The sequence below is a fragment of the Pantherophis guttatus genome, chromosome 2 (assembly GCF_059756535.1).
Source record: "Pantherophis guttatus breed Tessera chromosome 2, ASM5975653v1, whole genome shotgun sequence".
NCBI classification, from domain to species: Eukaryota; Metazoa; Chordata; class Lepidosauria; order Squamata; family Colubridae; genus Pantherophis; species Pantherophis guttatus.
Window position 1 is genome coordinate 288,896,854 of NC_142064.1, and position 27,974 is coordinate 288,924,827.

Genomic DNA, 27,974 nt, shown 5'->3' on the forward strand with positions numbered 1-27,974 from the left:
TTATGTAGTTGCATTAGTTTTATTTGTACACTATAATCTTCAATAAAATTATTGTGGGAAATGCTAATAAAGTCTATATTTCAGTCTCTCTCTCTCTCTCTCTCACACACACACACACACAAACAGAGGTCCTAGCTGATCAATATATTCTAAGACACTCTCTTAACTTTAGCCTTTTCTGGCCCTTGGTACACCTATTGCTGCATTGAAATTAGCTAAGAATTTTTGCATAAAGACAAATGGAAACAATGTTGCTTGATAAATCACCTTTAATGCTCGCTAAAAATGGAACCCCAAATGAAGACATGGGACAAGGCAATTATGCGAACAGGAAACTTGGGAAACACAGATGTGTTTAAAATACATTTAGAGCTGGATGATTATACTGAAGTATAAATATTTTGGCTTGAATCCATAAAGTAATGCATGAGAAAAAGGGAACTTAGAAGGGAGGGGGGCTGCTATGTTACTGGAAATAGAGAGTAAATGTGCTGATTGTCAACATTCCAGAAACAACCTCTCTCCAATTAAAAACTCTGAAGCAAGCATTTCTCAAAGTTCTTTTTTTTTTTAATTGAAAAGTTTTATAGGAAATCTCTTTTTAATTGAGTAGGTTTACTGGCACATCTGGGAAAACCCGAATCTGAGAGTTCCGGGTTTTCCCTCAGTAAATCAAAAGCCCCAAAACCATCCCCTTAATCATCAGTCGATCACATGCTCCAATCAGTATTCGTCCCATCTCGAGACAGCATTCCAACCACTCCTTCTCCAGATGCAGGATCATCCTGACCTTGACCGAAAGGAAGAATGGTATTTTGTCTAAAACCAATCTGTCTACAAAAATTCCCCCTCCTACTTTCCCACACAGGAGAAGGTGGCAGCGTGGAAGCTTCTGGCCTAATATGGCTTCCAAAGCTGACACTGATGATTGTTAAGTATGCCAATCTATTCATAAGCAAAGAGCAAACAGAGACCCCAGATAAGCAACACAATTAGGCAAGCCAAAACTTGACAAGATTAACTGATAAACACCTAGGATTTGCAGTTCCTTTTGCCTGTAGAGCCAGCCATGACCCCTATATGACCCCATATGAATCTGGCAACATCCATTAAAATATTAAAGGACATGTTATTCCACAAGAACAGGCATCTCAATCATACCCCAAACAATGTATAAAAGCCCACCTCTCTCAACCCCATTTTGTCAGCCACCCCAGAAACATGCTTTTGTTACTAAAGTTTCTGGCATCCAAATAAACAGAGACCTTTTTTTCCTTGTGGCCAGTCTCCATTTCATTTCCAGTGTCTTTCTCCTCACTTGGAACCAGATTGGATTTTTCTTTTTTTATGTTTTAGCCTCCAGTCCCCTAATCATCTTGGTTGCTCTTCACTGCACTCTTTCTAGAGTCTCAACATCTTTTTTTACATTGTGGCAGCCAAAACTGGAGGCCTTATAAAGTGGTATTAACATGTGATCTTGATTCCATCTCTGTTTATGAAGCCTATAACTGTGTTGGTTTTTTTGGCAGTGGCAGCACACTGCTGGCTCATAAGAAACAAAACATCTTCCTTAAAAAAACAAACAATCTATTTGCCGTTGAAAAAGTATCTTTGAGTAAACTATTTGGATAAGTTGAATTTCTACCTCCATCTCTGCTATAATGGAAGAAAGACTAATCAAGCTTTGTCATGAAGAGATACACCTTCTTTTGCTTTGGGGAAACAGCACTTGTTAAATACCTGCCTGTCTACATCCCACCCCCCACCCCAAATCCAGATCAACTGAAAATTGATCTGGATTGATCTGAATATACTCTTCAGAAGGAATTTTTATTATAGAGGTACATTTTGTTGTTAGTTGTGAAGTTGTGTCCAAGCCATCGTGACCCCATGGACAATCTTCCTCCAGGCCTTCCTGTCCTCTATCATCCTCTGGAGTCCATTTAAGCTCACACCTACTGCTTCAGTGACTCCATCCAGCCACCTCATTCTCGGTTGTCCCCTTCTTCTTTTGCCCTCCATCTTTCCTAGCATTAGGCTCTTCTCCAGCTAGTCCTTCCTTCTGATTAGGTGGCCACAATATTTGAGTAGAGATGCATTAGCCTTCTTCAAATTACAGTACCTTCAAAAATCTGCTGTTCATAATCAAGTGGAAGATTTTTTTTGTTTTCATTGGTAATTTTACCTCTCTGGAGCTGCCAGTTATAAGTGTCTGACTCAAAACATTTTTCCTTTCTTAGCTCAATATATGCAATATGAAATATATAAACAAAACCACCTAGACTTTGTGTGAATTTTCAAATGTATGTTAATGGCAAAATTAGGTAATCACTCATCCTGAAGCTCTGCCCAAGCTCCTGATGATTATATGATCTCTTCTGTATGAATACTTTTATGAGACATAAGGGAACTATTATGACTGAAGCTCTTTCCACACTCCACACATTTATGTGGCTTTTCTCTTGTATGGATTCTTTTATGTGAATTAAGTTGACTGCTATTAGTAAAGCCCTTTCCGCACTCCACACATTTATATGGCTTCTCCCCTGTGTGGGTCTTTTTATGTTTAATAAATGATGAATTTTCGCGGAAGCTCTTTCCACACTCCACACATTTATAGGGTTTTTCCCCTGTATGGATCCTCCTATGGGAAGTGTGATGACTGCTATTAATAAAGCTCTTCCCACACTGCTCACATTTATATGGCCTCTCCCCTGTGTGGATCCTTTTATGGCAAGTAAGCTGATTGCTGTGAGTAAAGGTCTTTCCACATTCTTGGCATTTATATGGCCTCTCCCCCGTGTGGATTCTTTTATGAACAGTAAGAGACCCATTTTCAAAGAAGCTTCTTCCACACTCTTGGCATTTATATGGCCTCTCTCCTGTGTGGATCTTTTTATGGGAATTCAGATGACTGCGATTAGTAAAGCTTTTTCCACACTGCTCACATTTATATGGCCTCTCCCCTGTGTGGATCCTTTTATGGCATGTAAATTGATTGTTGTATATAAAGGTCTTTCCGCACTCCTCACATTTAAATTTTTAATGTATTTTAAAATTATGGGTATTTTAAATTATGGGTATTAATTCAGCCAAATTTATTTAATTCATTTTATTCGATTTTAAATTTTGTATATCTATGTGTTTTATTTTATGGCTGTGCACCGCCCTGAGTCCTTCGGGAGTAGGGCGGTATAGAAATTCAATAAAATAAAATAAATAAAATAAAATAAATTTATATGGTCTCTCTCCTGTGTGGATCCTTTTATGTTTTATAAGCGATGCATTTTCACAGAAGCCCTTTCCACACTCCATGCATTTATACAGCTTCTCTCCTGTATGGATCCTCTTATGTGAATTAAGATTACCCTTCTGGGTAAAGGTCTTTCCACACTCTGTGCATGTATATGGCTTCTTCCCTGTGTGGTTCCATTTAGGGGAAGCAACTTGACTGCTTCTTCTGAAGCTCTTTCCATATTCTAAACATTTATATGGCTTCTCTTCTGTCTGGATCATTTTATGAGATGTAAGGGACACATTTTCGGAAGAAACAGTGAAAGTTGAATTGTCTGCGTATATATAATTTTCTTTTGGGCTTTGGATTGGATAGTGTTCCTTTGCATCAAATTCGATCTGGAACAGTTTTACACAATTCTCAATATATTTTTTCTCTATTTCTTCTTTTCGGGTAAAAAAGCCTTGCTTCAGAGCCTCAATGGAAGACAAACTTTGTTTCCAATTATCTGACTGATTTCTCTCATGATTTTCAAGTTCCATGTGAATTACAAGTTTCTTCATTCTGTCTCCAGCATCGATCACTTGCAGTTCTCTGGAATATTTATTCTCCTGCCCATAATTACCTGATGAGGAAAAGAGAAATAAAATGATTGTAAGGTTAAGGAAAAAGATCAAACTATAGGAATTTTCATCAGGAACTTTTCAAATGCCAATATCTTGGAGTTGTCCCAGCTCACACTGGTAAGGTACAGAAAAGAGAATTTCTACATTTATGAGCCATACATATTTGAAAATATCTGGAACATCCTTTTTGTTCACAATTTGTCCATATTCAAATCTCACCAAGTGTCAATTCTCAATTAAGGAAAACTCAGGTGAAACATCCAAGCAGTTATTAGGAGAAAAGCTAACGTTTTTTAGAAAGGATTCTATTCCAGCAAGACCTGTGTGAACTAAATCAATTTTGAAACTCATCCTTTTCTTCCAACTCAAACTACCTTCCTTTTACTATTCATTTTTCTTTTGCAAAAATCATAGCTTCAGAGAAAAAACACCCACGTTGCAGGAAAAGAAATGGGACTAGACCAAGCTCTTCAATGCAGGAAAAAGTTTATTGTGCACGGTTCAAACAGTCCAAAGACCAGCAAAAAGTCTGAATGTCGATGGCTTCTTTTGGCCATGTATTTATACAATGTAAAGGCAGAGTCATTACAGAGAGTGATGCATTTCACACATAGAAGCTGCCCTTTCATCTATCTCTGGGAAAGGAAATAACAATCTTCTTCTCACATACTCAGGTTCTCTGCTCCAGCGCTCAAGACATAACAAAAGGAGATAAGAGGCAAGGAGACACCTCAAGGGCAATAAGGAAGCAGCACCCCTTATCCAGGGATATGCATGACATTTGGGATGCAATAAACATTAAACAACAGGATGTATCTGTTTAGGGTCAGTTTGCCCTTTTACAATTCTGTACCTACGTCAAATACCTTTTGCCAGCTTAGCACCTTGGCACGGAAGAGGCACTTCTGTCTTGACCAAAGATTTAGAATTATAATATTTGAATTTTGTCCCAATATTGGATCTTAGCCTGGCTCACCCAGGGCTCTTCTTTGAACAATAACATGTTTGTAATGGAAAAAGGCACATATCATCCTTAAACCCAAGGCTCAGGATGGATGAAATGAAAAAAATCATTAGTCCAAGAGCTGAAGAAATCACAGTCCTTCATTGCACAGATAGGGAAGTATCTGGGCTCAAAAAGCTGAAATTGGTGGAGTTGAGCATATACTCATAGCAAGGATTAATTTCTCATTGATGTGTTGAAAAACAAATGGAAATATTCAGAGGAGAAATCACACAGGATGCATTTAAGCAAAGCATCATTGACCTCTCTGAGGTCAGATTCCTTCTCTCTTCCAGGTGATGACACCTGGATGGGGATTTTTTAATAACAAACAATTGATGGGATCTTGACTACAAACTGTCTTCCTGAACACTCTGATGGCAAATTCTTACCCAAAGAGGCCACATTCTTATTATTTTCCATCATGACTTCTGAATGCAGCACTTTTTGGTCAGGATCCAAGTGAGACCATTCCACCTTGGAGAAATACACAGCCACTTCCTCGAAGGACACAGGACCTTCTTGAATAAGGAACAAAACAAAATAGGCTTGGGAGGATTTGGAAGATCTCATTGCTTAGAAATTCTCAAAACAAAAAGGGTTTTATCAACATTTATTTTTCACATTTTTGAACCACCCATAGAAGTGATAGATGCAATACTCTTTCAATGCTATCCACTGAACGTAATCCCAGGTTCCTATTATCCATGTCTGTCTGTGTAACTACCTAATGATATATGTATCGTCATCGATAAGTATCCATCCATCCATTTGCAGATGGGCCTCGGAATCCCTAGCTCTCAGTGACATTCTTTCCAGCATTTCAGCAAAGGGCTTTTGGTGTCTGTTGAAGGATCAATCCTGTCCATGCTCAACACCTCCAGGAAAGCGCTGGGAGAGGCAGCCAGAGATTTGGGTGGGTGGGGTGCCATCAATATCCAGGGACAGCACAACCTCAATCCTCAGGTTGGAAGGAAACTGTTGGTAGTCTGAGTGATTGGCTGAACAGGAGAGAAGAAAGAGGAGAAAATTTTCTGGGTTGGATATTTCTCAGCTTTCAGAAAGCTACATAGTTTGGCCTCCAAATCCAGGCAGAAATCAGAGGATTAGAAATTATTTGCAAGCCACAAGGGCTTTGATTAATTGCTATTCCGGAACAATTTTTACTTAGAGACTTTTCTATCTAGCTATCTTCATTAGATTTTAATAGTCTGCCTTGTCTTTTAATCTGATTGGCTTATTTTTCTTATTGTTGGTTGTAAACAAGGCTTTTTAAAAATGATGATGAACTCAGCATTTTCTCCTTCCATTTCCCCCTCTTGTTTGGACTGAGATATTATCGTGTTCCCAAGCAACGTACAAGATGTAGTTCAGATTCTTATTAGGAAATTGTTTTTGAAGACTAATACTTAACTCTCCTTGTGTTAATTACTCTGCCTAGTTTTCAATAATTAATTCTTCACAAAAACTTTCAAGAGATCCTTTCATAATAATTTGATTTAGAATAGGACAACACTGCTCAAACATAAGTAAGCACACTAGCACATCAACTTGATTCCTGAGCTAAAGGAAGCTTACAAGTCTAATGAATTCATTTCCTCCACTTACTTGATTTGGAGTGTCAACCACAGTTTCAGCTCCATCATAAGGAGGAGAAAACTTCATTTGACTCGTCCCTGTGAGGGATCCAGAATTTTTAAAACACAGCATTAAAAGAATAGAAAGATGTATTCTATATAATAGTTATCACAGAGAAGATGAGACAGCTGGGACCCTTCTGGATAATGGAAGGACCTTTGATTACCTCCTGAGGGGTGCTGAATTGGATTTGATGTATTACTCCTTCTCTCAGCATCTCTGATCTCCCCAGTGAAGGACTTGAAGTAGGAGGAAGGAAAATAGAATTAACAGACATCACACAACCCAAAGTGGATTCTTGTTCTCTGAATCGGTATACAAATTCAATAAAATAAAATAAAAATAAATAAACACAACCACAAAGCCCCCAACATCCATCAGTGAGGTTGAGTGAGGACCCAATGGAACAATGTCCTACAAGAATTTGTGGGACATCTCCACATATTATTAATGCAGAGAAGTCTGGTAGGAAGGGGTGAAGTATTCAAGCCCATTCTTTATTCTCCAAAACCTTCCTACAGCTCACCTGCAACTCAACCTGCTCCTTCTGCTCCTCCGCCTGGCTCAGGAGGAAGCCTTCTGCCAGGGCCACCACCTGGGAGCTGGTCTCTGCTCCACACTCCTGCACCCAGCTCTTCATCGGCAGGGGAAGAAGGGCCAAGAGTTGCTCCAGAATCACTAGGTCCAGCATCTGGGCTTTGGTGTGCTTTTCTGGTCTCAGCCATTGCCTACAAAAATTGTGGAGTTGACTGCAAAGTCCTCGGAGACCCTCAGCCTCCTGGTATTGGAGGCTCCAGAAATTGCAGGGCTGAACCTCTGAATAAATGATGGTTTCCTCTTCCAGGATCTTCTGCCCAGATCTTGCCCCCATCTCCCCACGGTAGCCAGACTGAACAGCAGAAGGGCCTTTTCCAGTTCCCTCACTTGGTAAAAGTTGTCTCTCCATTCTGTCTCTGTCCTGTGAGGCAACTCCAAACAGGCCGCAAGAAACTTGTGGATCTCCAAATGCCTTTTCATTCATTGGACCCCGACCACAGCATATTATTCTGCCCTCTTTCCCCAAGAGTTCATTTTGGCTCACGAAGGCATACAAGTGGCTTCCAGTTTGGGTATCTGAGAAGGCAAAAAGAAAATAAATCCCAACAATTAGAGAGTGGAGAATTTAACCACTGAACAACATTTATCCCCGTGGAAGGAAGAAGTACTTTACTCTGTGTATGGTACAAAACAAGGGACTGACTTCCATCAAGAATTTGGAAAAGCCAATAAATGCATTCCCTGTTTCTTCTTCATCACAAAGAAGGGTTTTATTTTTTTTAAACTTTGACCTCCAACCAGAGATGGGATGTAATTTAACAACCGGTTCTCTGCCCTAATGATTTCTTCCAACAGCCAATTTGCCAAACTGCTCAGAAAGTTAACAACCGGTTCTCCCGAAGTGGTGCGAACTGGCTGAATCCCACCACTGCCTCCAACCAGATATCACACAACCTGTCAAATCCCAAACAGGTGCACAAATCATGCAGGTTTAGGTCACATCCAATGAAATGCCAGGAAATGATCCTGGCTGAGGATGCCCCATTTCCATTCCTCAAGGTCCTCACCCAACCTGCCGGGAGCCCCAAGTGGCTCATCCCAGCGCAGGGCCCAGGTCCCCCCCACCCAGCAGGGCCGGGAAGGAGGCAGCTGGAGAGGCCGCCCTTCTTCTCTTCCCCTCCAGAGACAGATGGGGTCCTCGGGGAGCCTGGTGTGAATCCTGCCTCCTCCTCGCCCGGCTTCTCTCCTCCGCAAGGCCGACCCTCCCCTCCCCCCACTAGGGCTCTTCTCCAAATACGGGTAAGGGAAGGGAGCCCCGGAGCCCCCCGCCTTCCCGGCATCCCTGCTTCCCCTTGCATGGAGAGGGCGGCTGGGGAGCATGGGATACGGGGTTGAAGCCAGAGGAAGGCCGGACGCGGGTCTCTCCCTCCTCCGCCTCCCTTTGCCCGGGAAGAGCCCCCAACTCACCCGGAGCACCTCTGGATCTTCCCCCCCCCCCCGCAGCTTCGCTCCAGGGGTTGAGTAGAGCGAGTGAAAGGTCCTAGAGCGGCAAGCGTTTGTGACGTCACTCCTCCCCTGGAAAGCCAGCTGTGACCTTCGCCCACCAGTAGACCAATGGCAAAGCGCCTGGTCTTTCCTTCTCTTGGCAGAGGGCGCCCTCTGGAGGAGTCTGTGCACAGCGCCAAGATTCCCCAAAAGGGCGGGAAAGAGGAGCGCGTCTGAGGGGAAGGGAGAGGAGCAGGGATGATGGGCATGGGAGTAGGAGGAAAGGGCCCTCTCAATGACTCCCTGTCAGACAAAGTCTCAACGTCTCCAGAGGCGGCAGTTTCTCCATCTTCATCTCCTTCCTGCCCAGGAACTGTCTGTGGAGATGGAGAAAAATCTCTCTGGGGGGCTGTGAACTCATTTCCCTCAAGAACAGCAGCCCTGAAGGCTGGGCAGAGATTGGAGGAGGCCTCAAAAGGGTCCAAATCCTGTCAGAAACAGCCGGACAGTCAGAAGACAAGAAGCAGGAGGCTCTCTGGGAAACACAGCTTGTATCTTGTGGTTGTTGAGAACTCCGGCCTGAAGGGGAGGAAGATGGAACATAGTCAGGGAAGCCACAATCTGGAAAAATGGAGATTTCTGTCAATTTTTTAAAAATTAAATATATACAACTGCCCTTCTCAATTACTTGGTTTTAGATGCCTAAGAATAATTGGAAACACTGAGTGACAAAGGAAATAATGCTGAAGAAAAGGAAATATTTAAAATAAACAGTTACAAAATGGAGAAATAGCTGAAACTCGTGGGTGTTCTAGAAATTTTACCTCACAGTGAGGTTCCCTGGTGGAGAAATGAAGAGAGGGGAAATGGTGTCTGTTCTCTATAACTGGACAAAAAGATGGAATTACAAAATGAAAGAAGGAAAATAGTGAATCTAGAATATAAAATATAAATACTATGAAGGAAAAAATGTTCCTCATTGTATATAGGGAATTAATAAAACAGGGAATGAATCTCAGGAAATGTGACTAGGAAAATTTAAGGCAGTGGAAATATATTTAAATAATGAATAAATAGAATAGAATAACAGAGTTGGAAGGGACCTTGGAGGTCTTCTAGTGCAACCCCCTGCCCAGGCAGGAAACCTTACACCACTTCAGACAAATGGTTATCCAATATCTTCTTAAAAATTTCCAGTGTTGGAGCATTCACAACTTCTGCAGGCAAGTTGTTCCACTTATTAATTATTCTAACTGTTAGGAAATTTCTCCTTAGTTCTAAGTTGCTTCTCTCCTTGATTAGTTTCCATCCATTGCTTCATGTTCTACCCTCAGATGCTTTGGAGAATAGCTTGACTCCCTCTTCTTTGTGGCAACCCCTGAGATATTGGAATACTGCTATCATGTTTCCCCTAGTCCTTCTTTTCATTAAACTAGACATACCGAGTTCCTGCAACCGTTCTTCATACGTTTTAGCCTCCAGTCCCCTAATCATCTTTGTTGTTCTTCTCTGCACTCTTTCTAGAGTCTCAACATCTTTTTTACATTGTGGCGACCAAAACTGAATGCAAGGTTGACTCAGCCTTCCATCCTCCCGAGGTAGGAAAAATGAGGACCCGGATTGTGGGGGCAATAAGCTGACTTTGTATAAAAAAGAACACCGCTGGGGGGGGGGGGCGGCGAAAGCCCTACTAAGCAGGTATATACAAAAGTATGAAGGTGATATTAACACTTCACGTGATCTTGATTCTAAATGGAGGAGAAAAAAGTGCACCGATTTTGTTATAGCCAAAACTACACCAGTCTGAAGAGTTTCCTCTGCATTTGCTGCTGACAATGTAAGAAAAAGAAATTTGGCTGTAATTAGCAAAACACAGAATTCAACCAGTAAGAGGAAAGGGGTTAAAAAGCAACTTAAAAATGTTTTCTTCAGAACCTGCTCAGGTTCCTTTTACAGGTAGTCCTCGACTTACAACCATTTGTTTAGTGACTATTCAAAATTACAATGTAAAATGTGGCTAATGACATTTTCCACACACAACCGTTGCTGTATCCACTCAGTCACATCAAAATTTAGACACTTGGCAACTGGCTTAGGTGAGGAGCACTCGGAGGCTCCAACTGGTGCAGAATGCGGCCGCGCGGGTACTTATGGGGGCAACATGGCGCTCCCATGTGACACCTCTCCTGCGCGAGCTGCATTGGCTTCCAGTGGTCTTCCGAGTGTGCTTCAAGATGTTGGTTCTCATCTTCAAAGCGCTCCATGGCTTAGGACTCAGTTACTTACGAGACCACCTTCTGCCTCCGATAACCTCCCACCGGCCAACACGCTCCCACAGAGAGGGCCTCCTCAGGGTGCTGTCTGTCAGGCAATGTCGGCTGGCGACCCCCCGGGGAAGAGCCTTCTCTGTGGGGGCACCCGCCCTCTGGAATGAGCTACCCCCAGGGATACGACTAATCCCGGACCTCCGTACCTTCCGCCGGGCCCTGAAGACTTTTTTATTTCAGCAAGCCGGGCTGGGTTAAAAATTTTTAATTGGGTGAATTTTATGGGTAAGGGGTTTTAAATTGGAGAAGCCAAAGCTAATTTAATTTTGTTTTAATGTATTTTAATATTTGTATTGTGTGTTTTTAATTCTGGCTGTTCAGCGCCTCGAGTCCTTCGGGAGAGGGGGCGGTATAAAAATTTAATAAATACTAATACTAATACTAATACTTAACAACTGTAGTAAGAAAGGTTGTAAAATGGGACAGAATTCACTTAAGTGTCTTGCTTAGCAATGGAAATTTGGGGCTCAATTGTCATAAGTTGAAGACTACCTCTATCTGCTAATTTTGTAGGTCTTCTGTGCGGAAGAGGAGCCGGAGTTGCTGCCTGCGCTTGAGAAAAGTCTCTGTAACCAGGTAACACTGCTTTTGCCCCCACAGCCTCTGCTTTTTCTCAAAGGGCTGTGCAACTTTCCAGCCCCAGAAACTCAAGAGATGGGGTCTAGTATTGAGGTATTCATCCTCCCTCTCAGCGATTGCTCATAAGCATCCACACCGATGTTCCACCTGTCTGGCCAATTGAACCATAGCTGTCGAGGTTCAGAGGCAGCTACACCCACCCTGTTCCTTAGCCCAGACAAGTAATTACCAAAATGCTGACTGGCTGGGTGTGTAGGAGAATAGAAGATCAGAAAAAAAGCAAACAGAAGAGAACCACTGTATGGATTACAGATTAACAGAGTTGGAAGGAATCTTGTAGGTCATCTAGTCCAACCCCCTGCCCAAGCAGGAGACCCTAAACCATTTCTGACAAATAGTAGCCAATCTCTTCTTGAAAGTCTCCAGTGATGAAGCTCCCATAACTTCCAAAGGCAAGCTGTTCCTTTGCTTGATTGTTCTCATTGCCAGAAAATTTCTCCTTCTTTCTAGGTTGATCTCTCCTTGATCAGTTTCCATCCATTATTCCTTGTCTGGCCTTCAGGTGCTTTGGAAAACAACTCGACCCCTTCCTCTCTGTGGCAGCCACTCAAATATTGGAACACTGATATCATGTCACCCCTGCTCCAGGGTGGGTTCTACTTACCTTTACTACTGGTTCGCAAAAGGATCGCACGACAATGACGCTGTACTCTCATACATTAAAACATACACAGACAACGTAACAGTGAATAAGCGCATCAGAGTTTACAGTAATCATAAACCCTGGATGTCAGCAGAGGTACAATCACTTCAGAGACCCCGAAACTCCACTGTCAAGGCAGAAAACGAAGACAAATACAATGAGGCCAGGGCAAACTTGAGGAGAGGCATTAAGGCAACTAAACAGAAATACAAACAAAAGGTAGAGAAGCAGTTGGCAGATAATAACTCAAGACAGGTGTGGTAGGGGCTACAACATCTAACCAACTATAAGGGCAATACTATGAAAATAGCCAACGCTGATGCCCTGCTGGCAGAGAAGCTGAATAGCTTCTTTGCCTGCTTTGAGGTTAAAAGACCTGTCTCTGGCTATATCCCAAAGGCCCTCTAACCTCCAGCCATTCACCTTGTATGAACATCAAGTGAGAGCTGTTCTGAAGGCCGTATATCCCAACAAAGCTGCAGGTCCAGACGGGGTGCTGGGGAAAGTGGTAAAAACTTGCTCTGAACAATTAACAGGAATCCTGACAAGGATTTTTAACATCTCCCTGCAACTGGCTAGAGTTCCATCATGCTTGAAAGCAGCCACGATTATCCCAGTTCTGAAGAAAGCAGTCATAAACAGCCTGAATGATTATAGACCCATTGCACTGACATCTATAGTGATGAAGTACTTTGAGAGACTGATCCTACAACACGTCAGGTCCTGTCTTACACCAAATTTCGATCAACACCAGTTTGCTTATAGAAGCAACAGGTTGACGGGACGCCATCACCACTGTTCTACATATTGCACTGAGATACCTTGACAAATCTGGGAATTATGCCAGAATGCTTTTTATAGACTATAGCTCGGCCTTTAATACCATCTTACCAGGCATTCTCATTGAAAAGCTGACCTGAATTTCCCTCCCCTCACTTGTGACTGGATCAAAGACTTCCTGACAGATCATCCACAAACAGTATGCACTGGGTACTTTACATCTTTCACCCTGAAGCTCAGCACAGGCTCCCCTCAGGGCTGTGTGCTCAGCCCCTACCTGTACTTGCTGTATACACATGACTGCATATCCTCTGATCCATCCAACACCATAATAAAGTTTGCAGATGACACAATGGTGCTGTGCCTTAAAACTGTAAGGGACAAATCAGCATACAGGGAAGAAGTTCAGAAGCTATCCACATCATGTTCAAAAAACAACCTACATCTAAACACTAGCAAGACAAAGGAGATGGTGCTGTATTTCCAGAAGCTGTTGTGACTCCGACCCCCGAGCCTGTCTTATCGGAGGGAGAAGACTCCGAAGGTGAAGGAGAGGAGTTGGCCAGGCCTCCCTCTCCAGGACCCTCCTCTCTGGCAATGCCTCAGGTGTCTCCCGAAGGAGAAGAGATTGGCCAGGAGCCAGGTATCTCCAAACAGTCGCAGTCGGACAGTGACAGAGATAAGTCTTGGCTGGATCCACGCCAGCGTCGGAGAGACAAGCGCACGCAGCAGAAAAGAAAGTGTGCCAGAGATTAAGCTGAGTCACTGGACCACACCCCACAGGGGATAAAAGGGGGTGTGGTGGCCATTCAGGCTCTGTGACGGACAAAGCTAAACAACTAGCGAGTCGCATTGTATCTCTGAAACTACATTATCTGCTGCCTTGGATTTAATACGGACTGGATTGACAATTCTGTGGCTTTGTGTATTTGTTTTGGTTTATCTGACGGAGGAGGAACACCTCCCTCTGTGAGTAAAGTTCTTGGCAAGCAGCTACTGGGTTGCCGCCAATCCTGTTATCGAAGGAATTTATTGTCTGCAAGTTTTATTTAACCCCTGGCTGACTGTGTGCGTGTGTGAGACGGGGACAAAACAGAAGCAAAGAGAGGAACCTGCCCCACTGTATAACAAGGGGGGCCGTGTGGAGAGGGTCTCCTCTTTTAAATTCTTGGGAGTGCTCATTAGTCAAGACCTCACCTGGAAAAACAACATGTCCCTGGTGGATAGTACGGCTCAACAGAGACTTCATTTCCATAGAATCCTGTGGAAAAATCAGGTGGAACAATGGCTGTATAAAAATATGGTATACTGGTTTAACAGCTATGGACAGGAAGGCACTACAGAAAGTGATTAATTTGGCACAAGAAACCATTGGTTGCCACCTATCACCACTGGATGACATTGCCAGGTCTCGCTGTTTCAGCAGAGTAAGGAAGATACTTAGGGATGATTCACACCCTGGCCAGTGTCTCTTTTCACTTTTACCATCAGGCAGAAGACACAGAAGTATAGCCAGCTAGACAAACTGGTTTAAAAACAGCTTCTACCCATGCACTGTCAAGACTCCTAAACACAATATAGTACCACAAACAGATTAATATGATGAAGTTCACTGGTGCCAGTGTAGTATGTAATATGTATATATCATGATATAAGATCAAACATCAGAGTAATATACATGTTGCACAGAATATGATGTACATATGGAAATGTATGACTAATTTTTCCCTCTAACTACTTGTATAAGGATCATTTATATTATTCATGTTGTCTTGTATTCTTGTATGGACTGCACCTGTAGAGGCTAAACCAATTTTGTTGTATGCATGATGTACAATGACCATTAAGGCTTTGAACTTTATGAAGATATTGAAGTATACTGGTCCTAAGACTGAACCTTGTGGTACCCCACTGCTTACTTCCCTCCATGTAGACATAGACCCATTAAGGACTACTTGTTGAGTACGGTTTGTCAGCCAGTTATGAATCTATCTGGTGGTGATGCTATCTATCCCACTTTTTTCTACCTCACCAAGAAATAAGTTGTGGTTTACTTTGTCAAATGCCTTGCTGAAGTCTAAGTATATTATGTCCACAGTATTTCGCTGATCTAATTTAGTCACTATTTTGAAGAATGAAATAAGATTGGTTTGGCATGGTCTGTCTTAACAAACCCATGCTGACTGCTAGTTATTACTTTACTCGTTTCTAGATGTTGGCAGATCTGTTTTTTTATTATCTTTTCCAGTATCTTCAGGAGTATTGATGTTAGGCTGATTGGTCTGTAGTTTCCGGGGTCTCTCTTTTTTTTTTTTTTGAAGATTGGAATCACATCAGCTCTTTTCCAGTCCTCTGGTAGTTCCCCGGTGCTCAAGGATTTTTGAAAGATGTGATATAGTGATTCTGAGATGACATCTGCTAGCTCCTTTAGAACTCTGGGATGTAATCTGTCAGGTCCCAGTGATTTGTATTCATTGAGATCAGACATATATATATATATATATATATTTGCTTATTTTAATTTTTGTTTCTAGTCTGTCTTTTACAGGTTTTTTTTGGTAGGTTGGGCTATTGTTTCTTTTTGCATGAAGACCAATGCAAAGAATGAGTTAAGCAGCTCTGCTTTCCTTCTGTTGCCTGTTACTTCTTGCTGTTTTCTTTCGTTAGTGGACCGACTGCTTCCTTGATTTTTTTCTTGTTATTTATATATTGGAAGAAACTTTTTTTATTATCTTTGACTTTTGTTGCAAGTTTTTGTTCATTCTCAGCCTTTGCTTTCCTGACTTCATCTTTGCAGATTCTGGCTATCTGCTGATATTCTGCCTTAGTTGTGTCTCCCTCTTTCCATTTTTTGTACTTGTCCTTTTTCTCTTTCAATTTGTCAAAGAGATCTTTTTGCAGCCATACTAGTTTTTTCTTAGATTTCTTATTTTTCTTTGTCAGTGGTATTTTGATGGTCTGGGCTTTTTATGATCATATTTTTCAGTTTCCCAAGATTCTTGAGTTGTTTTCCCCTTTAGGATTTTCATCCAAGGAATCTTTCCCAAGTTCTCACTGAGTTTATTAAAATCAGCTCTTTTAAAATCTAAGACTCTGGTATCATTATGTTCTATTGCTTGTGTTTGTGTTATGTTGAATTCTAGTATGACATGGTCACTCTCACCCAAGGTTCCTGCAATTTCAACTCCCTCTATCACTTCTCTGTTTGTAAGAATTAAGTCTAGTATGGCTGTCCCTCTGGTTTCGTCCTTTACCGTTTGGACAACAAAGTTGTCAGCTAGGTTGGTTAGGAACTTACCGGTATTTGATTTCTCACTTGGTGCAGAATTAGTCTTCCAATTGATGTCAGGGTAATTGAAAGAAATTGAAGGAACTAACATATGTTTGTTACTTGGTTAGCAACTATTTCAGGCAGGCAAGAGAGATATCAGTCAACTGCCAGCATTGCAAGCTGCTGTGAGCAGTATATCCTGATGAAATTCTTGCCTGGAGCTGGGCCACAATTGGAAAAGCAACCACATTGAGATAACTCATCCCAACCAGTGGGAGAATTTTGGCTGAGCAAAGAATGCATGCCACTTTCAGGACTTTCAGCCTTTTCCTTGGATGGAGTATTCAAACATTGATTATTAAAGATCTATTTAGGTGGCAAAATCAACTTGCAAGGCTTAGGAAGGGGGAGCTAACTCAGAGCCATAGTCAGCTGCTGGAGAATGCATGTGCACTGCGTACATTTTCATGTTTTAGTAGTTTTTAATGCAAACAAGGGAAATAAAAATTTATACATCAAGTGAGTAATCAAACCATTGATATTTAGTTTTAAAACTAATTTAGACCTTTCCCTTTTTCCCCCTCAAAAAAGGGTTGGGAAGATCCTGGAAAAATAATCAAGCAACAGATCTGCAAACATCTAAGAGCAAGCAAGAAGATATAGCAAGAAGCCAACATGTGTTTGTCAAAACCCATGTTTTCTTAGACCATGGTCTGTATTACCTACATGAAGGGCCACTGGCAAGGAATGGATTGCACTTCACAAGAACTGGAAAGAATACATTCAGAAAACAACTGGCTCATCTTATCAAAAGGGCTTTAAACTAACATTGAGAGGGGAGGACGGCCAATCTTCATGACCTTTAGAACCTAATTCCAAACAAAAGCCACTAGATATCCAATCATATAAAGAGGTAAAGAGTAATGCGAAAGAAGAAAGAAAATAAGAAAAATTTAATGAAGTAGAGAGGATGGAAATCCCAGTTACAAAGTCGGAGACATAAGAAACATACCCAAGACCCATAAAGGCCTCAAATGCTATACAATTACACTCAAAGTTTAGGGAACAAACAAGGTGAACTTGAAGTATTAATACATGCCGGTAGATATGATATAGTTGCCATTACTGAAACTTGGTGAGATGAAACTCATGACTGGAATACACTGATGGAAGAAAACAAATTATTCAAAAGAAACAGACCTAAGAAAAGACGAGGTGGAGTTACATCCTACAATGCATTCAGAAAGTATTCTGACCCCCTTCACTTTTGTCAGTTTTGTTATGCTGCAGTCTGCTTCTACAGTTGTTGAAATTCATTTTTCCCATTAATCTACACTTAGTACCCCATAATTACAAAATGAAAACAACATTTTATAAATGTCTAGAACATGATAGCAGTATTCCAATATTTGAGGGGCTGCCACAAAGGAGAAGGGGTCAACTTATTTTCCAATGCACCAGAAGGCAAGACAAGAAACAATGGATGGAAAGTAATCAAGGAGAGAAAGAACCTGAAATTAAGAAATTTCCTAACAGTGAGAACAATTAACCAGTGGAACAGCATGCCTTCAGAAGTTGTGGATGCTTTATCACTGGAGGTTTTTAAGAAGAGACTGGACAGTCACTTGTCTGAAATGGTATAGGGCTGTGATGGCAAACCTATGGCACGTGTGCCACAGGTGGCACACAAAGCCATATCGGTAGGCACGCGAGCTTGATTTTCGGGCCTTCTGGGCCCACCAGAAGTAGGGAAACAGGTTGTTTTCTGGCTCTGGGGGTGGGGAAGGCCCGTTTTTCTCTCTGCCCGGGCTCCAGAGGCTTTCTAGGAGCCTGGGGAGGGCGAAAATGGCCTCCCTCCCCGGAGGCCGGAAACAGCCCACTTCCATGCCAAACAAATCTTATTTCATTCTTTGACAAAGTGACTAACTTAGTGGACCAGCGAAATGCCATTGGACATTGTATACTTAGATTACAGTAACACATTTGACAAAGTAGACCACAACCTACTTCTTGTCAAGCTAGAAAAGTGTGGGATAGACAGCATCACCACACATGGATTTGTAACTGGCTGACAAACCACACTCAACGTGTAGTCCTTAATGAAATTACATCTACATGGAAGTAAAACAGGGAAAAACGGGATGCTCGGAGGGTTTGGGAGGCCTGCAGAGTGCTCCTGGAGGCCAGGGAGTGCAAAAACTTTTCTTGTTTACCTCTTCGAAATCTTAGTGTGTCTTATAGTCTGAAAAATATGGTAATGAGTGGAACAACCTGCCTCCAGAAGTTGTAAATGCTCCAACACTGGAAGTTTTTAAGAAGAGATTGGATAACCATTTGTCTGAAGTGATGAAGGGTATCTTGCCTAAGCAGTGGCAAGATACCCTACATTTTTTTTTATTCTGTTCTATTTTCCAAGGCATTAGAAGGCAAGACAAGAAACACTGGATGGAAACTAATCAAGGAGAGAAGCAACTTAGAACTAAGGAGAAATTTCCTTAATAGGAATTTCCTAACAGTAAGAAAACAACCAATGGAGTGGCTTGCCTTCAGAAGTTGCATAGCATAAAAAGACAAAATAAGGCCCCAATGCCTGAAGGAAGTTTTCTGCACATGTTTGGAGGGTCTTATCATCATTCTGGCTCCTTTTGAGGGAGGAATACTTCAGTCTGCAGCTCTTTTCACGCACACTATGGTGATACGTATGTGACAATTTTCACATACTGTAATCAAAGGCCTTCGACAGAAAAAAAAGTTTTGAAGCTTCTGCTTGAGTGATACTGCTTGACTCGGGTCTCAGTTCTACACAATGGATACAAATCAGATTATTTCTTGGTATCTTCACATCCCAGAGACTGTTCCCCTTCTGATTGTGGTCAAAAGGGTGTCAGGTTTCGATGACAGGATTTAAATAGTTTCCTGAAATATTTTTCTTAAGTTCACATTATTTTATTTTAACCCCTACTGATTTCCAAAGGTCTTCCTTCTTATTTGATTATTTGCAATTATCAGCACAATCGAGTTATTTTTATTCTCATTCTCCTGAATATCCTCAACTTGGGACAAAGAGGAGGGAGGGAGGGAGGGAGGAAGGAAAATCTACAAGCAATTTAAAGCATAAATCCTCTTAGTTGTCATTTTTTAATTCAGTATCACAATCAACTGAACAATTGAATCTCTCTGCATACTTTGATGGAACTTACGTTCCCTTTTGAGTATAAGATTCTTTCAGACCTCAGAATATCTGCTGTGCTATTTCTATTTTTTTTCCCAGTGGAAAGAGAATTTAGAGCCATCTGACAAAATGAATATATTAAGAAACAAGCAAGGGAGGGGAAAACAATTGTAAGACTAGGCAAAAAGAGGGAAAAATTAAATTATGGGGAGCAATATTGGATCAATTGAATTTTTATCTCCATCTGTGCTATAGTGGAAAAAAGATGAACAAATTTGTCCTGAAGAGATACACCTTCTCCTGCCTGGGGAAGCAGCAATTGTTAAATATCTGCCTGGTCACATCCCTCACGGAATCAAGATCAATTAAAAATGGATGAAAATACACTTCAGAAAAAAAGATTTTCATTATTAAGTATAGTAGCATTTGCCATCTTCAAATTAAAGTATCTTCAAAAATCTGCTGTTTATAATTAAGTGCCTGTTGTTTTTGTTTTCATTGGTAAGTTCATCTCTCTGGAGCTGCCAAATATACGGTCTGACTCCTTTCCTAAATCAGTATACACAAAAACGAAAGGCATAGATTTAACTAACAAAGCCTATGATTTTGTCCATGTATTGTCCACCAAATTTCTCTGTTTACGGCAAAAGTAGGTCATTACTCCTGAAGCTCTTTCCAAGTTCCTCAGTTTTATATGGTTTCTCTTCTGTATGAATCCTTTTATGAGATGTAAGGGAACCGTTATGAGTGAAGGTCTTTCCACACTCCAAACATTTGTATGGCTTTTCCCCCGTGTGGATTCTTTTATGTGAATTAAGATGACTGCTATTAGTAAAGCCCTTCCCACATTCCACACATTTATACGGCTTCTCCCCTGTGTGGATCCAGTTATGGGAACTAAGTTGACTGCTATGAGTAAAGGTCTTTCCACACTCTCTACATTTATATGGCTTCTCCCCTGTATGGATCCTTTTATGTTTCATAAGGGATGAATTTTCACCAAAACTCTTTCCACATTCCGTGCATTTATATGGTTTCTCCCCTGTGTGGATCCTTTTATGTACAGTAAGAGGCCCGTTTTCGCAAAAGCTCTTTCCACATTCTTGGCATTTATATGGTCTCTCTCCTGTGTGGATCCTTTTATGGGAAGTGAGATGACTGCTGTTGGTAAAACCCTTTCCACACTGCTCACATTTATATGGCCTCTCCCCTGTGTGGATCCTTTTATGGCAAGTAAGCTGATTGCTGTGAGTAAACGTCTTTCCACACTCTTTGCATATATAGGGCCTCTCCCCTGTGTGGATCCTTTTATGTTTTATAAGCGATGCATTTTCACAGAACCCCTTCCCACAGTCCATGCATTTATACGGCTTCTCCCCTGTATGGATCCTCTTATGCGAATTAAGATTACCCTTCTGGGTAAAGGTCTTTCCACACTCTGTGCACGTATATGGTTTCTTCCCCGTGTGGATCCATTTATGGGAAGTAACTTGACTGCTTCTTCTGAAGCTCTTTCCACATTCCAAGCATTTATACGGCTTCTCTTCTGTCTGGATCATTTTATGAGATGTAAGGGACGCATTTTCAGGAGAAGCAGTGGAAGTTGAATTGTAATGTTTCCAACTGTCTCTGCATATATACTCTTCTTTTTGGCTTTCGTTTGGATAGTATTCATTTACATCTAATTTGACTTGGAACAATTTTACACCGTTTCCAATATATTTTTTCTCTATTTCTCCTTGTTGGCCAAGAAAATCTTGCATTGGAGCATCAGTGAAAGACGAGCTTTCTTGTTTCCAATCTCTTGACTGTTTTGTCTCATGATGTTCAAGTTCCATTTTAATCGCAGGTTTCTCTATTCCATTCCCAGGATTGGTTGCTTGGAATGGTTCTCTGGAATCTTTATTTTCCTGCCCATTATTACCTTCAATGGAAAAGAGAAATGAAAGCGACAGCAAGATTAGGGGAAAAAATCAAAGTGTATAAAGCCATATTAATTTCCTTCTCTGCATCATCAGGAGCAGGGCAGATTTTTTTTTCCCTTCTCCCACCCAGGACATGACATCTGGATGGGGTTTTTTTAAAAAAGAAATAGCTGATGTTATCTAATTAAACAATGTCTTCCTAAACACTGATTGGGGAGTACCTAACGCTTACCCAGAGAGACCACATTCCTATGGTTTTCCAGCATGACTTCCCAATGCAGCTCTTTTTGGTGAGGGTCCAATTGAGACCACTCCTCTTCAGAGAAATACACAGCTACCTCTTCAAAGGACACAGGACCCTCCTGAACAAGGAAAAAAAATAAAAAGAACAAAACAGACCTGGGAGGATTTGGAAGACCTCTGTTATTATTTAGAAATTGCCAAAGCAAAGATAGCAAAAGGTTTTATCAACATTCATTGATTTTTCACATTTCTGAACTGGCCATCCACATGATTCTGTGGTATTCTAAATGTCATTCAGCGAAACTAGCCTGTTTCTTTTTGGATTGAATTATCTATGTCTTTGTGGATGTCTGTCTAATTATCTACTGTATGTATATCCATCGTCAGATGTTACATCTTTTTTATCCTGCTCTACGGAGTAGAGAGTTGGTCTCTGACAAAAAACCATTTGAAGAAACTAGAAGCATTTGAAATGTGGATTTACAGATGGCTGTTACATATAAACTGGGTTAACAAAATCACAAATAAGGTGGTGATAGCAAAGGGAAAGCAAAGGGAAATCATCAAATCCATTAAAAAGCAAAAGTTAGAATATTTTGGACATGTGATGCGACACCCAGAAAAATTCAGCATCCTTCACTTAATCCCAGGGGTGAAATTAAAAAATTTCCCCTACTGATTCTGAGGGCGTGGCTTGTTGGGGGAGGTCATGTGACTGGGTGGGCATGGTCAACTCAACATCACTCACATAGAGGGGTTCCTCACCGGCCCCTCCCCTCCCAGCCCCTCCTTGTCACGAATGGCAGGAAAATGGGGAGGGGAATATTCCTGCCTACCATCCTTCTCTCAGTCTGTGCTGAGATTGAGGAATGGATGACAGGCAAGAAAATCCCTTTCCCCATTTTCCTGCCTTTCACAAAAACGGCTCCCTCCCTCCTGGGGACTACTTTAAAAGGGACAGGCTGCAGCAGCTCCATTGTGAATGGAGGGAGAAAAGTTAGCTGTATTTAACATTGAATTCTGTGGCAGAGAGAATGCTAACTTTTCTCCCACCATTCAGAATGGATGGTGTTCCCTTTATGGTTCCCTCCTGGCCCCCTCCCTCCTGGGGACTACCTTAAAGGGACAAGCTGAAGCAGCTCCGTTCTGAATGGAGGGAGAAAAGTTAGTGTTCTCTCTGCTGCATTTAACATTGAATTCTGTGGAATATCGAGCAGCCGGAAGAGATGAGCGATGACTGGCTGGGCGTGGTTGGGTGGGGCCAAGGAGAGGTAATTACTACCGGTTCGGCGAACTGATGCCCATAATCCCTAGAGGTTCGCCCAAACCGGTAGCATTTGACCCCTGCTTAATCCTCCAAGAAAAGATTGAAGGCAAACAAGGTCCAGGCAGAAGAACATCATGGCTTCAAAACATAAAGGACTGGTTTGGACAAAACTCAGCAGCACTTTTTCATGCGGCTGTTGACAAAAATAGGATCGCCAACGTCTGATGACAGACATGACACAAGAAGATGATGATGCAACCACCATCAAAGACTCAGCATGTGGACAGAATCAACTTGCAGATCTTGGTGACTCCAATCCTTCCTGTGTTTGCAGAAGGAAACGAGAGGGAAACATTCTAACATTTCAGCAAATAGCTTTTGCTGTCCTCTGAAGGACCAGTCTGAGTGATTGACTGAACAGGAGAGAACAGGAGAAAATTCTCTGGGTTGGACATTTCTCACCTTTTGAAAAGCTTTCAAATGCCTTCAAATCCAGGCAAAAATCAGAGGGTTAGAAATTAACTTTGCAAGCCACAAGGGCCTTGATAATGTGCTATTTCAGGACAATTTTTACTTAAGAGACTTTTCTATCTGTCTACTTTCTTTAGTTTGTAATAGTTTGTCTTATCTTTTAATCTGATTGGCTTATTTTTCTTGACTGGTTATAAACAAGTCTTTTTAAAAATGGTGATGTGCCAGTGTATTTATTTATGTTGGATCTGCCTTGCCCAATTCCAAATGAAAGAATTGTGAAAAGAATAGTTCTCTTGAAGGGTTTTGGGAAGAATTAATTCTTGAAAATTAGGCAAAATAATTAGCACAAGAAGAGTACTGGTCTTAAAATATGATTTCCTATTAGAAATCATAGAGCCTTGATAGTACAGTGGTCTAAGCACCCTGTTATTAACACAGCTGCCTGCAATTTACTGCTGGTTCGAATCTCTCCAAGGCTCAAGGTTGACTCAGCCTTCCATCCTTTCTAAGGTAGGTGAAATGAGGACCCAGTTTGTGGGGGCAATAAGCTGACTTTGTATAAATATACAAAAGTATGAAGGCTATTGCTTAACGCATTGTAAGCCGCCCTGAGTCTCCGGAGAAGGGCGGCATATAAATCAAATTAAAAAAAAAAAAAAGAAGAGTTACAAATAATCTTGTTTCTTGGTCACAAACACAATAACCCAGTCCAGACAAAAGGAGACTGCTGGGTATATCCGCTTGATTCCTAAGTAAAAGGAATACAAGTCTAATAAATTAATTCCCCAACTTACTTGATTTGGAGGTTCAACCATAGTTTTAGATTCACAATTAGGAGTAAACTTCATTCGATTCCTCTCTGTAAGGGATACAGAATTTTAAAATCAATAATGAAGGGAACATAATTTTTAAAATTATTTTAACATTTTCAAATTGTTTAAAATAAATAATAAAGGGAACATAAATGACTTAGATGAGGGAATAAAAGGAGAACTCATCAAATTTACACATGACACTAAGCTGGCAGGAATAGCCAACACCCCAGAAGACAACTCAGGATCCAAAAAGATCTTGACAGACTTAAACAATGGATCCTAGCCAACAAAATTTATTTATTTATTTATTTATTTATTTATTCAATTTATATACCGCCCTTCTCCTAGTGGACTCAGGGCGGTGCACAGCCAGAACTAAAATACATAACAATAAAATGAAATTTAATGTGGAGAAAAGCAAGGTTTTACACCTGGGCAGGAAAAACCAAAGGCATAAGTACAGATTAGGCAAAATATGGCTCAAAAACTGTGAGAGGGACCTTGGAAGTCTTAGTGGATGATTAAACATGAGTCAGCTGTGTGCTGCAGCAGCCAATAAAGCTAATACAATCAATCCTTGGTTGTATGAAGGGAGGCATAGAATCAAAATATTAGTACCGCTTTATAAAGTCACTACAGACGGGAGGTTGAACAACTAGCCTTGTGGTGCGACCGGAACAATCTGGAACTGAACACACCCAAAACTGTAGAAATAGTGGTAGACTTTAGGAGAAACCCTTCCATACTTCCACCTCTTACAATACTAGACAACACAGTATCAACAGAAGAGACCTTCAAATTTCTAGGTTCTATCATATCTCAAGACCTAAAATGGACACCTTACATCAAAAACGTCATCAGAAAAGCACAACAGAGAATGTTCTTTTTGTGCCAACTCAGGAAGCTCAAATTTTTCAAGGAGCTGCTGATACAGTTCCATAGAAGAACTATTGAATCTGTCATCTGCACCTCTATAACTGCCTGGTTTGGTTCTGCAACCCAACAAGATAGACACAGACTTCAGAGGATAATTAGCACTGCAGAAAAAAACAATTGCAACCAACCTGCCTTCCACTGAGGATCTGTATACTGCACAAATCAAAAAGAGGGCTGTGAAAATATTTACAGACCCCTCACATCCGGGACATAAATTGTTTCAACTCCTACCCTGAAAACGACACTATAGAGCACTGCACACCAAGATACAAGAACAGTTTTTTCCCGAATGCCATCACTCTGCTAAACAAATAATTCCCTCAACACTGAGGGAACACTCAACACTGTCAAACTATTCACATTAGGCTGCATTACTATTGCCATTGGTCTTCTCATCATTCCTGTCACCCATCTCCTTCCACTTGTGACTGCATGACTGTAACTTTGTTGCTTGTATCCTTGCGACCTATATTGATATTGATGGTTTCCTAATATGATTTGATTGCTTATTGCACTGTATGACTGTCACTGAGTGTTGTGCCTTGTGATTCTTGACGAGTGTATCTTGTCTTTTTATCTACCAAAGACAAATTCCTTGTGTGTCCAATCACACTTGGCCAATAAAGACTTCTATTCTATTCTATTCTCAAAAAAGATGTTGAGACCTTGGAAAAAGTGCAAAGTTGATTAAAGGCCTGAAGACTAAACCATATGAAGAACCATTGCAGGATTGGGGTTTGGCTAGTCTAGAGAAAAGAAGGACTAGGGTAGACATGATAGCAGTATTCCAGTATTTGAGAGGCTGCAACAAAGGGGAGAGGGTCAATTTATTTTCCAAAGCACCTGAAAGCAGGACAAGAAACAATGGATGGAAACTAATCAAGGAGAGAAGCAACCTGAAATTGAGAAGAAACTTCCTAACACTGATGACAATTAACCAGTGGAACAGCTTGCATTCAGACGTTGTGGGTGCTTCATCACTGGAGGCTTTTAAGAAGAGACGGGACAGTAATTTGTCTGAAATGGTATAGGATCTCCTGCTTGAGTAGGAGGCTGGACTAGAAGACCTCCAAAGTCCCTTCAAGCTCTATTCTGATTCTGATTCAGAATAATAAAATACACAGAAAAGATGAGACAACGGGGATCTCTCTGGAAAAGAGAAAACCTTCAATTACCTCCTGAGGTGTTCTGACTTGGATCATCCTGAGGAATCCTCCTAAAAAACAGCTCCTGAGGAGGATTTGATGGATTCCTCCTTCCCCCACGGTCTCTGATCTCCACAGCAAAGGACTTGAAATAGGAGGAAGTAAAAAAGAAGAATTAACGGACATCACACAACAGGAACTGAATTCTTGTTCTCTAAACACAACTTCCAGTGTACATCAATGAGGTTGAGTAAGAAATCCCAAATCTATCTTCTAGAATGGACAATGGGATAATATCCTACAAGATCTAATGAAACAACTCCACATATTTTGAATGCCAGAGAGATCTGGGAGGGAGGGGTGAAGAATTCAAGCACACTCTTCAATCCTGTCAAACCCCTCTGAGCTCCCAGGAGAAGAGAAGACCTCCTACCTGCAACTTGACCTGCTCCTTCTGCTCCTCTGCCTGGCTCAGGAGGAAGCCTTCCACCAGGGCCACTGCTTGGGAGCTGGTCTCTGCTCCACACTCCCGTACCCAGCTCTCCATCCGGAAGGGCAAAAGGGCCAGGAATTGCTCCAGAACAATGAGATCCAGCATCTGGGCTTTGGTGTGCCTTTCTGGTTTCAGCCATCGCCTACAAAAGTCGTGGAGTCGGCTGCAAAGCCCTCGGGGACCCTCAGCCTGCTGATATTGGATGCTCCTGAAGTTCAAGGGCTGAACTTCTGAACGGACTATGGTTTCTTCCTCCAGGATCTTCCGCCCAGTTCTTGCCCAGATCTGCGGACAGCTCGCAGAAGCACCTTTTCTCTCACCACGGGCTAAAGGTTGTCTCTCCATCCTTTTTCTGTCCCGTAAAGCAACCCCAAGGAATCCAAGGAATCTTGTGGATCTCCAAACACCTTTCATTCACGGGACCGTTTCTGTTGCCGCAGGACTGACCACAGCAGGTTATTCCAACTCTCTTTGCCCAAGAGATAATTTTGGATGTAGGGGAAGAGATTACAAGTGGCTTCCAGTTTGGGTATCTGAAATTGCGGGGTGGGAGGATTCAACAACTAGAACTGGAAGAATTTAGCCACTGAACAACCACCACACAACCTGCCCTGAGCTTAAATGGATCAGCAGGAGTCTCTTCCAGCCCCTGGCGCGAATCCTGCCTTGCCCAGCTTCTCTTCTCTCTATGCAAGGATCTGCAAGGCCAATTCTAATCACGGGGCGGGAAGGGCCACCCTAGATCCCCGCCGCCTCCTGGGAATCTCCGGTTCTTCCGGGTGACAAGGCAGCTGCTCCGGAGCTCCAGCCCCGCCTGTTGTTTCCATGGAGAGGGCGGCTGGGGAGCATAGGACCCGGGGTTGAAGCCGGAGGAGGGCCGGGCGCAGGTCTTTCCCTCCTCCGCCTCCCTTTGCACTGGAGGAGCCCCCACCTCACCCGGGGCACGTCTGGATCTCCCCCCGCCAGACTCTCCCGCAGCCTCTCCGCCTCCTGCGGAGCCCCGGGGGTTAAGGAGACCGAATGCGGAGTCCTAGAGCGGCAAGCGTTTGTGATGTCACTCTCTTCGCAGCCTCCTCTGTGATTTTCGCCCTCCAGTGGGCCAATGGGGAATCGCCTGGAGTTCCTTTCTCTTGGCAGAAAACGCCCCCTGGTGGATTTTGCATACATTTACAGGATTCCCTGCAAAGCGCGGGAAGAGAGCAGCGTAGAGATGATGAGCATGGGAGTAGGAGGAAGGTCCCTTTCAATGGTTCCGTCAGACAAAGGTTTTGTCGCCTTCGGAGGCAGCAATTTCTCCCTCTCCTTCCCTTCCGGAATCAT

At 42.0% G+C, this 27,974-nt stretch overlaps 2 protein-coding genes across 5 annotated transcripts; both read right to left on the minus strand.

The window, feature by feature from the left end:
* Positions 1-257: 257 nt before the first annotated feature.
* Positions 258-27,649, minus strand: LOC117662537 (uncharacterized). Its single transcript, XM_087884936.1, has 7 exons — positions 26,595-27,649; positions 26,192-26,306; positions 24,060-24,124; positions 21,514-21,643; positions 20,047-21,280; positions 3,239-3,403; positions 258-3,037 (listed from the first exon to the last, which is right to left on the minus strand). Exons 1-7 carry the CDS (start codon positions 27,066-27,068, stop codon positions 2,365-2,367), a joined length of 2,856 nt encoding a protein of 951 aa, XP_087741062.1. The 5' UTR covers positions 27,069-27,649; the 3' UTR covers positions 258-2,364.
* Positions 5,050-8,645, minus strand: LOC148116087 (zinc finger protein 215-like). Of its 4 annotated transcripts, none has more exons than XM_087884916.1 (5): positions 8,507-8,645; positions 7,029-7,615; positions 6,669-6,741; positions 6,473-6,540; positions 5,139-5,385 (listed from the first exon to the last, which is right to left on the minus strand). In XM_087884916.1, the coding sequence occupies exons 2-5, from the start codon at positions 7,521-7,523 to the stop codon at positions 5,287-5,289; spliced, it is 735 nt and encodes a 244-aa protein (XP_087741042.1). In that variant the 5' UTR covers positions 7,524-7,615; positions 8,507-8,645; the 3' UTR covers positions 5,139-5,286. The 4 variants fall into 4 exon arrangements, with proteins under 4 accessions (XP_087741041.1, XP_087741042.1, XP_087741043.1 ...); XM_087884918.1 differs by lacking the exon at positions 5,139-5,385 and adding an exon at positions 5,589-5,865; XM_087884915.1 differs by lacking the exon at positions 6,473-6,540 and having other exon boundaries at positions 5,050-5,385.
* Positions 27,650-27,974: the final 325 nt, after the last annotated feature.

Coding starts and splice junctions, on each gene's coding strand:
- LOC148116087 (XM_087884915.1), bottom strand. CDS start 7,523: ATGAATGAAAAGGCATTTGGAGATCCACAAGTTTCTTGCGGCCTGTTT. Junction 6,742..7,028: donor AGGAGCAGGTTGAGTTGCAG/GTGAGCTGTAGG, acceptor TCCTACTTCAAG/TCCTTCACTGGGGAGATCAG. Junction 5,386..6,668: donor AATTCAGCACCCCTCAGGAG/GTAATCAAAGGT, acceptor TCCTTATTCAAG/AAGGTCCTGTGTCCTTCGAG.
- LOC117662537 (XM_087884936.1), bottom strand. CDS start 27,068: ATGAAAGGTGTTTGGAGATCCACAAGATTCCTTGGATTCCTTGGGGTT. Junction 26,307..26,594: donor AGGAGCAGGTCAAGTTGCAG/GTAGGAGGTCTT, acceptor TCCTATTTCAAG/TCCTTTGCTGTGGAGATCAG. Junction 3,404..20,046: donor ACAGAAGAGAAACCATATAA/AACTGAGGAACT, acceptor GAAGCCATATAC/ATGCACAGAGTGTGGAAAGA.